Raw genomic sequence first — 14,891 nt, 5'->3', positions numbered from 1 at the left:
TACTCAAATGCTTTATTAGCCTCCTTTCTATACTCTTAAATGGTTGAACCTGGAGAGCTCCAGGAACTTTCTCCTCTTTCATTCCCCCACTCGCAAACAAAGAACTAAAAAATCTAAACCTATCACATTTGTCATCTGTTGAGTCCTTTTAGCCAACTCTTAGACTTTGATGTTTACTCTTTGAGTTGAACCCAATATTTCTTTCCAGTATTATTTGTGCTCTTTCGTCGTTTATAGTCGAATGCTTCATGTTGTACAAGTGTATTTGTGCTGTTTATTTATTTATTGTCAAGGTCTTTACATGTACAAGTGTTATATGTTTTTTTTTTTTTTTGATAAAGTTAAAGTTACAAGTGTTATATGTTCATACACATTTATAATTAGATTGCTAATATGCCTCTGTGGAAATACTTGAACTTTGTTAACTTCTTGGTTAGTATTTGCTTTGAGTCGATAATCTACGGAAGTTTTTTGGATGTCAGATTATTTCATTTCTCGAATCTAGGCTTCAATTCTGATTACCGTCGCAATAGGATAGCAGAAAATATTAACAGGAACTTTATCAAGTCATGCTGTCATTTCATCTTGGCTGGTTCCATATTTCGATCTCTAGTGCAATGTTATCAACTGTTCAAGCATGAGACTGGCAGGCGGTGAACCAAAATCAGAGGCTGTTGCCACCCCAGATATTTCGCCGAAGGTAAAGATATTGGAAGAAGTTCGAACCTCTGTCAGTGAAGAAGTGTTCTGCTCCCAAGCTGCTACCAGAATAAATAGGAAAATGGTGTACACAATAGACTGATAGAGATATCAGAATATCATATGTTGCTTTATGTATACCGAGTTTTGCCTTATTGTTCTACAGGACTGTATGGTGTGTATTTGTTAGATTGTAAGGCCTCGAATGATGGTTGTTGATCACTTTTTGGTTGAAATACCGTTGTAGCGACTATTTTTCAATTATAGGAGCTGAGAAGTTCTATTTGTGAATTTTATTTCAAAGTGAAACGATGACCTGTTGGCAAGTCAAACACTTCGAAACAAAATTTGCAATATCTCTCTTCACACCACATCTGCAATATCTCTCTTCATACCGCACTCCGATGGATGGAATATCGGGAACAATGGGCCTCCTCAAGAATCAGTTTAATCAACTTACCCACTTGGGCATACAAATACTGCCTCCTATCCGCAAGACACCATAAGAATCAAAGGACAGCCTCCTTGGCTTCCCCTCCTATCACCTTGTCTCGAATGTGGCATAGTTTCTCATCATCAAACTGGTGCTCACGAATTTGCTCAACTAAGGAAGAACGAGCTTCAATAAAAGCAATCAAACCACCCGTCCCCTTAAAAATCTGCAACCAGACAAGATTGTTGGCTAATCTCTAGACTTCTCTAGCCAATGGTCTCTCCTCCACACTAATAGTGGCATACATCCCATGCTAGAAGTCTTCTTACTCAAAGTACCAGTCACCATATTGGCCTTCATATTGGCCTTCCTTGGATGATACAAAATAGTAATATCATAGTCCTTCAATAGCTCAAGCCATCTGCGATGCCTCAAGTTTAGATCCTTCTACTTGAATATATATTGAAGACTCTGATGATCTGTGAAAACCTCACAATGAACTCCATACAAATAGTGTCGCACAACTTAAGCACAAACACTGCAACTGCCAATTCTAAATCATGGGTAGGGTAGTTCCTCTCATGGGTCTTCAACTGCCTAAAAGCATAGGCAATCACCTTATTCTTCTGCATCAGAACACCACCTAACCCGACTCTAGAAGCATCACAATAAATAGTGAAATCCCTTGGGTAAGTCAAAACAAGAGCCGACGTCAACAAAGTCTTGAGCTTTTGAAAGCTCTCCTCACACTCATCCGACCACTGGAAACTTGCACTCTGACGAGTCAATCTAGTCAAGGGAGATGCAATAGTAGAGAAGCTCTACACAAATCGTCAGTAATGGCGAGCAAGTCCCACAAAACTCTGGATCTCAGTAATCGATGTGGGTCTAGTCCAACCCATCACTACCTCGATCTTGGCTGGATCCACCCGAATACCCTCCTTGGACACCACGTGTCCCAAAAATGCAACAGAATCAAGCCAAAACTCATACTTCGAGAACTTGGCGTAAAGCTTTTCTTCCTTCAATCTCTGAAGTACAATTCTCAAATGTTGAATGTGGTCCTCCTCAGTCTTGGAGTACACCAAGATGTCATCAATCAACACTATCACACAAGAATCCAAATAAGGTCAGAACACTCCGTTCATCAACTCCATGAACGTTGTAGGAACGTTAGTCAAATCGAAAGACATCACAAGAAACTCATAGTGCCCATAAGAGTTTTGAAGGGTGTATTAGGGATATCCGATGCCCTAATCTTCAGTTGATGGTAACCGGATCTCAAATCAATATTAGAAAATAGAAATGCACCCTGAAGCTGATCAAACAAATCATCAATACGAGGAAGATGATACTTGTTCTTCACTATCACTTTGTTCAACTATCGATAATCAATACACATCCTCATGGATCTATCCTTCTTCCTCACAAACAATACAGGAGCACCCTAGGGGGAAACACTAGGGCGAATGAACCCCTTACTCAACAAATCCTGCAACTGATCATTCAATTCCTTCAACTCGGCTGGAGCCATACGATACATAGCAATAGAGATGGGCTTGGTCCCCGACTCAAAGTCAATAGCAAAATCGATATCCCTATTCGGAGGGAACACCTGGAAGACCAGTAGGAAACACATCTACAAACTCTCGAACCACGGGCACATAATCCATGGGAGGTGGATCAACTCTAGTATCCTGAATGAACGCCAAGTGGGAAAAACACCCTCTATCAACCAATACCTGAGCTCTAAGGAAGGAGATGGCCTTGCTAGGGTAAGAACCACTAATACTCGTCCACTCAACTCTTGGGACACCCAGCATCGCTAAGGTCACAATCTTAGCATAACAATCAAGAATAGCATGATGCGGAGCAAGCCAATCCATACCCAATATCAAAGTCTACTATCCCCAAAATGATAAGGTCTACCCAACTATCATACCCAGACAAAAAAAAAGACATGATCGATACACTCGATCCACTACTAAGGATTCACCCACTAGTGTAGAAACATGAATAGGCACATGCATACAATCAGACATCATATCAAATTTAGCAGCAAAATAGGTAGGCACATATGAGAAAGTAGATCCCAGATCAAACAATACAGACGCATGTCGATGGAAAACTGGGATGATACCTATGATCACAACATCAGAAGTCTCAGCCTCAGGCAGGCCTTCTTGGAAAAACATAGCACTGGCCATCTCGACCACGTACAACCTGAGTAGAACCTCTACCGCCACCCTACGGACCTGGAGTAACCTCTACCTGCCTGAGTTCTACCTCAACCCCTAGTCGGAGGCGCTGGATCCCTAGTTGGAGCAACTGAAAAAGAACGCCGATGACCTGAATGAGTCTATAGAGGACACTGTCGCATCAAATGAATTGGATCCCCACACGTATAGCAAGATCTCGACACAGATAATTGTTGCTGCGAATCAGAAGAACTACCTATGACCACATCGGCCAAAACCATAAGATCCTCGGGCTGACTACCCACTCTCGGCTGCTGGCATAGAAGCATGAGCCGTCCCACGACGTTGAAAAGAGCCACTACCTCTATGTGAACCTCTGGCTCCAGATGAGGTACCATAAAACTGACCAGAAGAACGATCCCTCTTAGGCTCCCCAAACTCATCTAAGACCATCAACTTTGCCTTCTTGGCGGTGCTCACAATAGACTGGAAGGAACCCCCTCTCTAACTGCCCTGAACACATAAGCTTGGCGGAGAAAGTCAACTCTCTCACAAATCGACGAACTCTCTCTGCCTCATCTGGAATAATAGTCAAAGCATGCCTAGAAAGCTCATAGAAACGGACCTCATACTCGGTCATAGGAAAACTTCCTTGAACAAAGCTCTCAAATCTCAAACGACTCTCCTCCCTCACGCTCCAAGGAATGAAATGGTCCTGGAAAGCACCAGAAAACACATCCCACTCTGCCGGATGAAATCCAACTTGTCTAAACCTCACAAAAGTCCTCCACCACTCTCTGGAGCGACCACGAAGCTGAAGTGCAACAAACCGAACACCACGAGCATCCACCATACCTACTGCCTTAAGCATCTTATGGCACAAGGTCAAGAACTTATGAGCATCCTCGCTCTTACCACCCTGAAACTGAGGTGGTTTCATTTTCTAAAACCTCTCATAACACTGATGATTTGCCGCTGTCAAAGTAACCACATGAGCAATCTGTGCACCAACATTAGGTGCGAGAACTAGTTATGGTTGGCGCACTAAGAAGCACCAATAACTACAAATTTATATCTTCAAAAACTTGGTCCAAATGCAGCTAATAGAAGGGGAAAACGATTACCACGTGTAAAGATCACGTTTCTAGGCACGGGGGCAATCTTTAATGGTAGAAATCGTCGAAAACTAACCTTCATTATGCAAGTACTCCATAGGAACCTTCTCTTAAGCTTTCTTTCTGGTTTGGAAGTAAAATGAAATGTTTTCATGGCTTAAAACGTTGAGTAAGACGACATACCACATTTTTTTACCCGACCCAGATTTTGCCCCAACAATCAGTAGTAAAACCCTCATAACTTTTTACTCTGATGTCGGTTGGATACGGGGTTTTATGTGTTGAAAACTAAACTCGCAGGCCTTCGATTTAATGGTCAATAGGCCTTCTAACTCTTTGTATATTGGGAGAAAACATCCAAGAAATTTGACTCGAAGTTAAGAAAATATTAATAGAGAAACTTCGATAACTTTTGCCGACTTTAGTTTCACTAATTTTCTTGACTTCGAAACTTAACATACGACCCTTGTGCTATTATAATACCTCATAACACACTATTCTTAGCATGTTTTACACTCATAGGCATATCCACAAGGTATGGGACAAGTTAAACCTTTCAAACAGGCGAAGTTCTACCCGTGCCATTTCTTTTATCATGAACTTTGTTTGAGGGGTCCCTTTGACCTAAAACTTTAGTTTAGTTCCTTGATATTTTCACCTACTTGCAATCTTAATCTCCAATGTTCGATACAAAGTCATAAACACCTCATATAACCATGCCATACTACGCCACATATATTATGCACGATTAAAAAAAAAGTACGGGATCTTACATTCTCCCCCCCTTATGAACATTCGCCCGCGAATGGATCTAAACAATTCCTTGGTTGTATTTTCTTTTTTTCTCACAGTACTATATTTGCGAGTCTATATTTGTTACAGTCGCAAACCTGAAGTCAAATTCTGAAAATTTTAACTACTAAGCTTTGCATAGCTATCTCGTAAGAAGACATATAAATTTCACCTTCAAGCTACTTAAAATATAACTAAGTCTTTGTGAAGAAATAATTGCCAATAATCGAAATATGACTCACCTTAAGTCGTAAACAGTTGGGGGTACTCCTTACTCATTTCCTCTTCCACTTCCTAAGTCATTTCCTCGACGTTGTTATTTCTCCATAACACTTTCACAGAAGGTATATCTTTATTTCGAAGCTTTCTTACTTGCAGATCTAAAATCATTATTGGTACCTCTGCATAAGATAAATCCTCAGCGATACAAATATTTTCAATGGGAATAATACGTGAAGGATCTCCAATGCACTTCCGCAACATAGAAACATGAAATACAGGATGAACTGCTTCCAATTCTGAAGGCAAATCAAGCTCGTATACCACCATACCGATCTTCTGAATAATCTTATACGGTCCAACGTACTTAGGACTGAGCTTCCCTTTCTTTCCCAATCGCATGATGCCCTTCATAGGCGATACTTTCAGGAAAACCCAATCTTCTACCTCAAACTCTAAGTTCCATCGGCAAACATCTGCATAAGACTTCTGTTGACACTGTGCTGTATGAAGCCGATCTTTAATAAGCTTAACCTTTTCAATCGCTTGTTGGACTAGATTCGGACCTAGCAAATCTGCTTCCCCGAGCTCAAACCAACCTATTAGGGACCTACACTTCCTCCCGTATAGTGCTTCGTAAGGGGCCATCTGAATACTACCTTGAAAGCTGTTATTATAAACGAACTCGATAAGAGGTAGATGTTCATCCCAACTTCCTTTAAAATCCAACACAGAAGCACGTAACATATCCTCAACAGTATAAATAGTACGTTCTGCCTGTCCATCAATTTGTGGATGAAAAGTGATGCTAAGATTTACCTGAGTCCCTAGACCTTTCTGAAATGATCTCCAAAAATGTGCTATAAATTGAGCTCATAGATTTGAGATAATGGATAATGAAACTCCGTGAAGGAGAACAATCTCCTGAATGTAAAGCCGAGCATAATCTTCAACTGAATATGTCGTCCTAACTCACAAGAAATGAGCAGATTTTGTCAGTCTATCGATAATTACCCAAATGGAATCAAACCTTCGTGGAATGCGAGGTAAACCAGTGATGAAGTCCATATTTATCATATCCCATTTCCATAACGAAAGCTCAATATACTGGGTTAGGCCTCCAAGCCTCTGATGCTCTGCTTTAACTTGTTGACAGTTGGAACATTCAACTACCATCTCCGCAATATCTTTTTTCATGCCATTCCACCAATAGATCTGTTGAAGGTCCTGATTCATCTTCGTCGCTCCAGGGTGAGATGCATATCTAGAATAATGGGCCTCTGAAAGAATATTTGTTTGGAGCTTTCTAACTGCCGATACATATAAGCGACCTTGGTATCTAAGGACTCCATCTCCAGTTAGCTCAAATAAGGGGTGTTGCTGCTGTGGAATCTTTTCCCTCAATTTCCTAAGCTCATGATCTTCATGTTGCCACCTTTTCACTTCAGTCACAAAGGAATATTCTGCCATATTCTTAACGACAACACCTCCGCCTCCTGCATCTACCAAGCGTACTTGCAAATTAACTAGTTGGCACATGTCTTTCGTAATTCCAGCCTTATCAGCTTCAACATGACTTAGACTACCCATGGACTTCCGGTTGAGCACATCAGCAACAACATTAGCTTTGTCGGGATGATATAAAATGTCAACATCGTAGTCCTTTAATAATTCTAGCCTCTCCTTTGTCGTAGGTTCAACTCCCTCTGCTTAAGTAAATACTAAAGGCTTTGGTGATCGATGAACACATCTATATGAACCCTATATAGATAATGTTGCCAAATTTTTAGGGCAAAGACAACTGCAACCAACTCAAGATCGTGTGTAGGATAATTCTGCTCATGCTTCCGCAACTGTCTAGAGGCGTATGCAATAACCTTACCATGTGGCATAAGAACACAACCTAGTCCAATTCTTGAGGCATCACAATAAACAACATAGCCCTAATTACCATCTGGAAGAGTTAGGACAACTGCAGTGGTAAGTTTTTATTTTAGTTCATGAAAGCTCTGCTCGCATGCCTCAGTCACTGAAACTTCGTTGCCTTATGTGTCAAATTTGTCAGTGGTGCAGAAATAGAAGAGAATCCCTCCCCAAACCTTCGGTAATACCCCGCCAATCCTAAAAAACTGTGAACCTCCGTCGCATTCAAGGGCCTCGGCCAAGTCATCACTGCTTCAATCTTTTGTCCATCAACCTTAATACCCTCACTTGTAATAACATGACCAAGAAAAGCTACTGAGGTAAGCCAAAAATCACATTTAGAGAATTTAGCATATAACTTGCAATCTTAGAGAGTCTGTGATACAACTCGCAAGTGGTCTGCATACTTTGCTTCCGACTGTGAATATATAAGAATATCATCAATAAACACAATCACAAATTCATCCAAGAATGGTTTGAAGACCCGATTCATAAGATCCATAAAAGTTGCTGGGGTATTTTTAAGCCCAAAAGACATGACAAGGAACTCAAAATGGCCATACCTCATCCTAAATGCTGCTTTTGGGATATCAACTTCCCTGACTCGCAACTGATGGTAACCAGACCGCAAGTCAATCTTGGATAAGCATTTGACACATTGTAACTGATCAAATAAGTCATCAATCCGTGGAAGAGGATATTTATTATTTATAATGACTTTATTTAGTTGTCTATAGTCAATACACATCCACAAGGATCCATCTTTCTTTCGAACAAAGAGCACTGGGGCACCCCATGGGGAAGTACTTGGCCTGATAAAGCCTTTATCGAGCAAGTCTTTCAGTTGTTTCTTCAATTCTGTTAGTTCTGTAGGTGCCATTCTATAGGAAGGAATCAATATAGGTTGCGTATCAGGAAGGAAGTCTATAGCGAAATCAATTTCCCTTCATCAGGGAATACCATTGGAAATTCATTCACGATTGGAATTGACTGAAGAGTCATGGGCTCCTTATCAATATCTTGTACATGAACCATATGGTATATGCAAGCTTTAGAAATCAACTTCCGAGCCCTAAGGTATGAAATAAACTTACCCTTAGGTGTGGCTGCATTACCCATCCACTCAAGGACTGGCTCAATTGGAAAGTAAAATCGGACTATCTTTGCACAATAATCAATATTAGCATAGCAAGCTGCCAACCAATCCATACCCATGATAACATCAAAATCTAGCATAATCAACTCAACTAAATCAGCGGAGGTTGGACGATCATTAATTAACACTGTACAACCCCGGTAGACACGACTAGCTAAAATAAAATCACCAACGGTCTAGACACCTCAACTAGTTGTGGCAACAACTCAGATCTCATGTCAATCTTACTAGCAATAAATGGAGTGATATATGAAAATGTAGAGCCAGGGTCTATCAATGCGTAAACAGCTTGAGAATATATCATCAATATACCTGCAACAACATCAGGGGATGCCTCTGAATGCTGTTGTCCTGTGAGTGCATAAAGGTTATTCTGACCACCGCTCGAACCTGTATCTCCTTCACCTCTCCCTCTACCACGACCCTGAGTAGACTGTGGTCTTGGTCGTGGGGCACGGACTGAGGGTAAAGATGTTGATGTGGATCCTGAAGGCTGAGCTAGATCACATCTGCTCAACTTCAGGCACTGACTAATAAAATGTCATGTCTGCCCACAATGATAACATGCACCTAAACCCTGTCTACACTGCCCAATGTGCGGCTTACCACACTGTGTACAATGAGAAGTGGGATGTCTTACCTGTATGAAATGATCCTATCGACGACCTTCAGGCTGGCCTGAGCTCTGACCTGGTGTGAGACACTACCCGCTGGCCGAGGTGGATATCGATGGAAAGGGGGACTAAAATCACCATGTGGCTTCCTATAAGACCCCATAGTACGGGCCCTCTTACTCTGCTCCTTATCCCTGCGGGTATCATGAATCCGTTTAGAAAGGTCCTCCGTAGTCTGAGCGAAAGCTTGTATACGGGAAATATCTACATCATCTGATAGAGGTGCTACCCTACAATCTCTGATCAAATGATCTGCCAAACCATCAACATAACGATGAACTCTGGCTCTCATAGTACGTACAATATCTGGTGCATATCTTGCCAAAGAATTAAACCTGTGGCTATAATCCATCACACTCATGGTTCCTTGCTTCAGATTGATAAACTGGTCAAGAAGGGCTTCTCGAACTTCCCGTGGCAAATAGTGGGCAAGGAAGGCCTCAGAGAAGTCCTCCCACTTTGCTGGCGGAGCATCAGGTCCTCTAGATCTCTCTCATGCCTCATACCAAAGGATGACATCACGTAGCCGAAAAGAAGCCAACTCCATAGCTTCTATGACGGAGGTATTCATCACCTTCAATACTCTATATATGTGGTCTATAAAGTCCTGGGGATCCTCAGTAAGACTAGATCCTGTAAATAACGGAGGGGCCAAATGAAGAAACTCTCGTACCTTCGAACTTTCCGACCGGTCTCTCTGAATATCTACTCCTGACTACAGTTGTCGCTCATGAATAGAAACCATCCTAGTCAGCAACTGAACTGCGTGTCTCATCCCCTGCTCCCCAGAGATCTCTAGTGAAGAAACAATAGGTATTGGAGGTCCTGTGTCAGTAGCTTCCTCAGGTACCAATGGAACTGGTGAGGCTGGGGGTATTGCATCTCTTCAGACTTCAATAGGTGCTGGGGAGGCTGGTACTAGGGGTACTGGAGATCCACCTTGTGTCTTCGAGGGAAATCTATCTCTTTGACCCGGTAAGGAACGACTAGTACCTTCCCTTGGATCCATACCTATCTATCGATCTGCCATATCCGGAGCGAGTGTAGCCTATAACACTTAGATTTCAAATGTTCTTATACTTTTGCACTATAGCACGATCTATCAGTTTAATGAAATGTAACCATTCCTAAATGCCCTGTAGCCTCTTGATTATAAGTGTGGTGCACAACACACCCATAAACAAGACTTTACTAGACACGACTTGTGGACCTCCCATGATACGACCTGCTCTGATACCAAGTTTGTCATGCCCTGAAATAGGGGGCGTAACTAGAACTTGATACCCTAATACATCGAGTTACCCAGTGAAACATACTAGCTAAACCAAACTTGTGAGGCAAAAAGATTGGGCAGCACAACCTCTAAAAAGTGAAGCCTGGACCCAGAGGTCATGACCTGAAAGAGAATAACCATACAATTTTTGATCTTTTATTCACCAGAAAAAATAACTGTTTGGATGAAAAATAAGATGTCAAACTTCTAGTCATCCTGATCGTTAGCACCCCACACTTTGTCATTAAATCTCTCCATTAGATCTATTTTTCGGATCAACTTAACACTCTGAAAATACTGACTTATCAATCTATTTGATTCTTGAGTGTCGAAATTGAAATCTTTTTCATCACTAACACAATTTAATCCACTAATCAAAGCGAATTATCTTAGCGTGAAACAAAGAATAGATCCACTGACACGTATGATAAATTCTTGACGAGAACTGCAATTGAGTTCTAAAGGCATACAACACCTATGTATTTGTCCATGTGCACAATATCTATGCATTTGCATGTAGTGACCAAAACAAGTGCTCTCACGATACACCTTATATACATGCTCATGTAAATATTTAATCAAGTTAGCTTTAATGTCGTTAAAGACACACTGAAAATGTGGAGCTTTTGTAGGTGGATTTTTAACATAAAAATCACCTGCCTACACATGTTCAAGTAAATGAATACATATTTGTATAATTTCTGAAATATAAATGTATTTCTAAGAAAAAAACAATAAGAGAAACTATAAATACGCAAAAATATAATACAATCAGAAAACTTGATGCATAATTACTTCTATACAAATGCATTTTGATTTATGAATCAGATAACAAATTAATACAAAAAAAATACATATTGAAATCATACTAATATACAAAAATAAAGAATATAATATACTAAAGGATATATAAATATAATACATAATATATCTAATATATTTCATATAATGGATATTAATAAATTGGGATACAGAAAGTAGCTGATAGAATACTACATATTATACAATTACGTAATATATGTGTACAACTTATTTGGGACAAATACTTGAGCTAGTAGACTACAATATTTGTCATCACCAACCACACATAGATAATGTATCTAATTTACAAATTTCATATTTGCAAAATTTACAAAACTCACATTTGAAAAAAAGAACTCTTGGGGTGACTACAACAATAAAAAATAAACACAATTTTTAAAAATATATACAAATCTGTGTTAGTGGGCAACATGATACATATTATGAATACAATTGTGTGGTAGATAGAAAAATAGAACAAAAACCAAAAATACAAATCTTGTTTATGTACATTCAACTTATACAATAAAAAATAAACACGCAAAACAAAATTAACTACAACTACATAACATTCAAAATATTTTCAACTAATTTGTGAAAACATAATTTAATACCTCTTTATCACTTTGTCGGTCAGAAAGTAGTACTTCATCACTTTGAACTTGGACTTGTTCATCAGGTTTTCAAAACTCATAGCTCTCCTTTTTTTTTTGGACGACTGTCTTGCGCCATTTTAGCCACAGAGCCTACATTTTCAAGCAACCCTTGAGTAATACATAAATGAAACGAGGAAAATTCACCAAAAATTTAAATATTATTTGGTATACCTCTTGTAATTCTCATTGATTCAAATATTGCAGACATACATATGCTTTCCCCAAACCTAAAACCCTAAATGCAAACTTTGAAATTATTAAATATAAATGTATTAAAAATCAAATAATATATATATATATATAAATGCTAATGTAGATTAAATCTGAAATATAAAAAGAAAATCACAAAAAATCAAAAAAATTATTTAAAAGACTAAAAATCCTAAATACATAAATATTCGATGAATATGTAAACAAACTCACATAAATATCAAAAAAATGACAGAAAATTCGTNTGTCGGTCAGAAAGTAGTACTTCATCACTTTGAACTTGGACTTGTTTATCAGGTTTTCAGAACTCATAGCTCTCCTCTTTTTTTTTGGACGACTGTCTTGCGCCATTTTAGCCACAGAGCCTACATTTTCAAGCAACCCTTGAGTAATACATAAATGAAACGAGGAAAATTCACCAAAAATTTAAATATTATTTGGTATACAACTTGTAATTCTCATTGATTCAAATATTGCAGACAACATATGCTTTCCCCAAACCTAAAACCCTAAATGCAAACTTCGAAATTATTAAATATAAATGTATTAAAAATCAAATAATATATCTATATATATATATATATATATATATATATATGCTAATGTAGATTAAATATGAAATATAAAAAGAAAATCACAAAAGATCAAAAAAATTATTTAAAAGACTAAAAATCCTAAATACATAAATATTCGATGAATATGTAAACAAACTCACATAAAAATCGAAAAAATGACAGAAATTCGTAATACATAAAATTCGAAATACAACATAATTGGTCATTTTGAAAACAAAATCAAAAGAAATCTCACTAAATAATTGGTGACTTCGAAATTACCTTTATCAATTGTGAGATTTCTTGAATTAATTGAGAGATTTGTTTAACAAATTGGGAGAATTTGAAGAATTAGTTTTTCTTTAATAGGTAGGGAGAGAACAATGGTGAAAACGTGAAGAAAGAGAAAACAGGTGAAAACGTGAAAGATGGAAAATTTTTTACTGGTGTTAAAACCTAGAAAGAAGAGTAATAGGTAGTGGATGTATTTTTTTTCTTTTTTACCGCTTAGTGGTGTAGAAGTTGGTCCAATGTTAGACTGTTTTGAGAAATAAAAGAAAAGAAAAATAATAATATTTGGATACAAATTATTTTCTAAAATATTGTCATTTCGACATTTTGAATAATTATGTTGAAGTGTAATATTTTTACTAATTATGTTAGAGATGGTGACTAATTTGCTAATTTTTCCAAAAATGATTATTGAGGAATTGACACAGACATACACCTATTATATATAATTGGCAATATATAGCCCAAATTAATTAGCAATTAATAGCCTAAAACAAAATTAGCACGTATTAGCCTAAAAGAAATAAAACCAACTTTTTATAGTTTTTTTCTTTTAATCATGTGCAACCAACCCGCATAATTAAGGAGATGTGGGATTGTTTTTTCTTCCTTGTTTTTAACTCCTATAATTAAGGAAGTTAGCTTTTCAATTTCTTTAAATTCTCAAACTCAACTTTATTTAACTGTCTATTTAAAAAAATATATTAACGCAATTTACAGAAACATAAAGATATATTTGATTGTAATTTTATGAATATTTTTTTTTTACCAATCAACAATACTTAGTTTATTAGAAAACTGATTGCCTACTTTTAAGAAGTGAAATATATATATTTATTAATTAACCCATTAAAAAAAGGTTGCACCAACTTTTAAGGAATTCTTTAAATAACTTATTAAAAGATTGTGCTACTTTTAAGGTAAGAAAATGTATTATTAATGCTCTAACGTGTATTAATTATCACATAATCGACAATAATTAATCATATAATATTAAATGACATTTTATTAGAAACTGTAATAATACATATGCATAAATTATACAATAATTAAAGTTGCGATTACATAATGTATACATAAAAAAAAATATGTATTCACAAAAAAATATTCATAAAAATAGACATGTAAATTTTATTGATGTATACAATAATTGTAGCATGTATACATAAACTTTATATTGTATACATAAGAATATTACCATCAATTATACGTATTACTATAATGAATACAAGAATGAGATTAATATGATACATATATAAATTTTATTCAATAATTGTACATGTGATTTTGTTTATGTATACGGTAACTGCACTATGTATACATTAGTTCGTATTCATCGTGTATTCAGTGATTTGTATTCACATAATAAACTTGTATACTTCAATTTAAATTGAGATTGGAATTCATTGGTATACATTGGGTATTCATCAAAATCAACATTCTGATTTTTTACGAAGATCTAACGAGAATCTTTCTTACCATGAAATTGAGAACAAAAATTTCAAAAAACTATTACCAGAATTTTCACCAAAAAAAGTTATAAAAACTTTAGTACCACAAATCACGAAATTTCAAAATTAATGGGGCAAGAAATGCTACATAATTATATATTAAAAGAAATTATTGGAAGGATCAATAGATAAACATACAGTTATATCTGATTTGCATAGACAGAGTAAATTAAGGAGAATAGGAGAAAATTTAGAAGAGAAGCAAATGTACATATGAAAAGGATTTTAGAAAGAAAACAAAAGAAGGTTGAATAGCCTAAATTTTCGCAAAAACTTCAATTCTACAAATCATGAAATTCACAATTAATTGGACAAGAATAAGATTATATATAAAGATGATTTTTAGAAGTATCCATGAAAAAACATATTGTTATATTTGATTTTCA

The 14,891-nt window shown here is 37.1% G+C and overlaps 1 protein-coding gene and 1 pseudogene across 1 annotated transcript; both read right to left on the bottom strand.

Annotated features, from left to right (window-relative positions):
* Positions 1-7,746: 7,746 nt before the first annotated feature.
* On the bottom strand, positions 7,747-10,218 carry LOC125845750 (uncharacterized). The gene is made up of 7 exons (XM_049525283.1): positions 10,203-10,218; positions 9,952-10,076; positions 9,176-9,699; positions 8,848-9,044; positions 8,474-8,572; positions 8,164-8,303; positions 7,747-8,016 (listed from the first exon to the last, which is right to left on the bottom strand). Exons 1-7 carry the CDS (start codon positions 10,216-10,218, stop codon positions 7,747-7,749), a joined length of 1,371 nt encoding a protein of 456 aa, XP_049381240.1.
* A 420-nt stretch (positions 10,219-10,638) lies between these two features.
* LOC125845749 (uncharacterized) lies at positions 10,639-12,500 on the bottom strand (annotated as a pseudogene).
* Between the last annotated feature and the right edge of the window lie 2,391 nt (positions 12,501-14,891).

This window comes from Solanum stenotomum, chromosome 11, assembly GCF_019186545.1.
Source record: "Solanum stenotomum isolate F172 chromosome 11, ASM1918654v1, whole genome shotgun sequence".
Taxonomy (NCBI): domain Eukaryota; kingdom Viridiplantae; phylum Streptophyta; class Magnoliopsida; order Solanales; family Solanaceae; genus Solanum; species Solanum stenotomum.
Note: the sequence above shows the minus strand (reverse complement) of the source record. Positions and strands in the feature narration are given on the sequence as shown.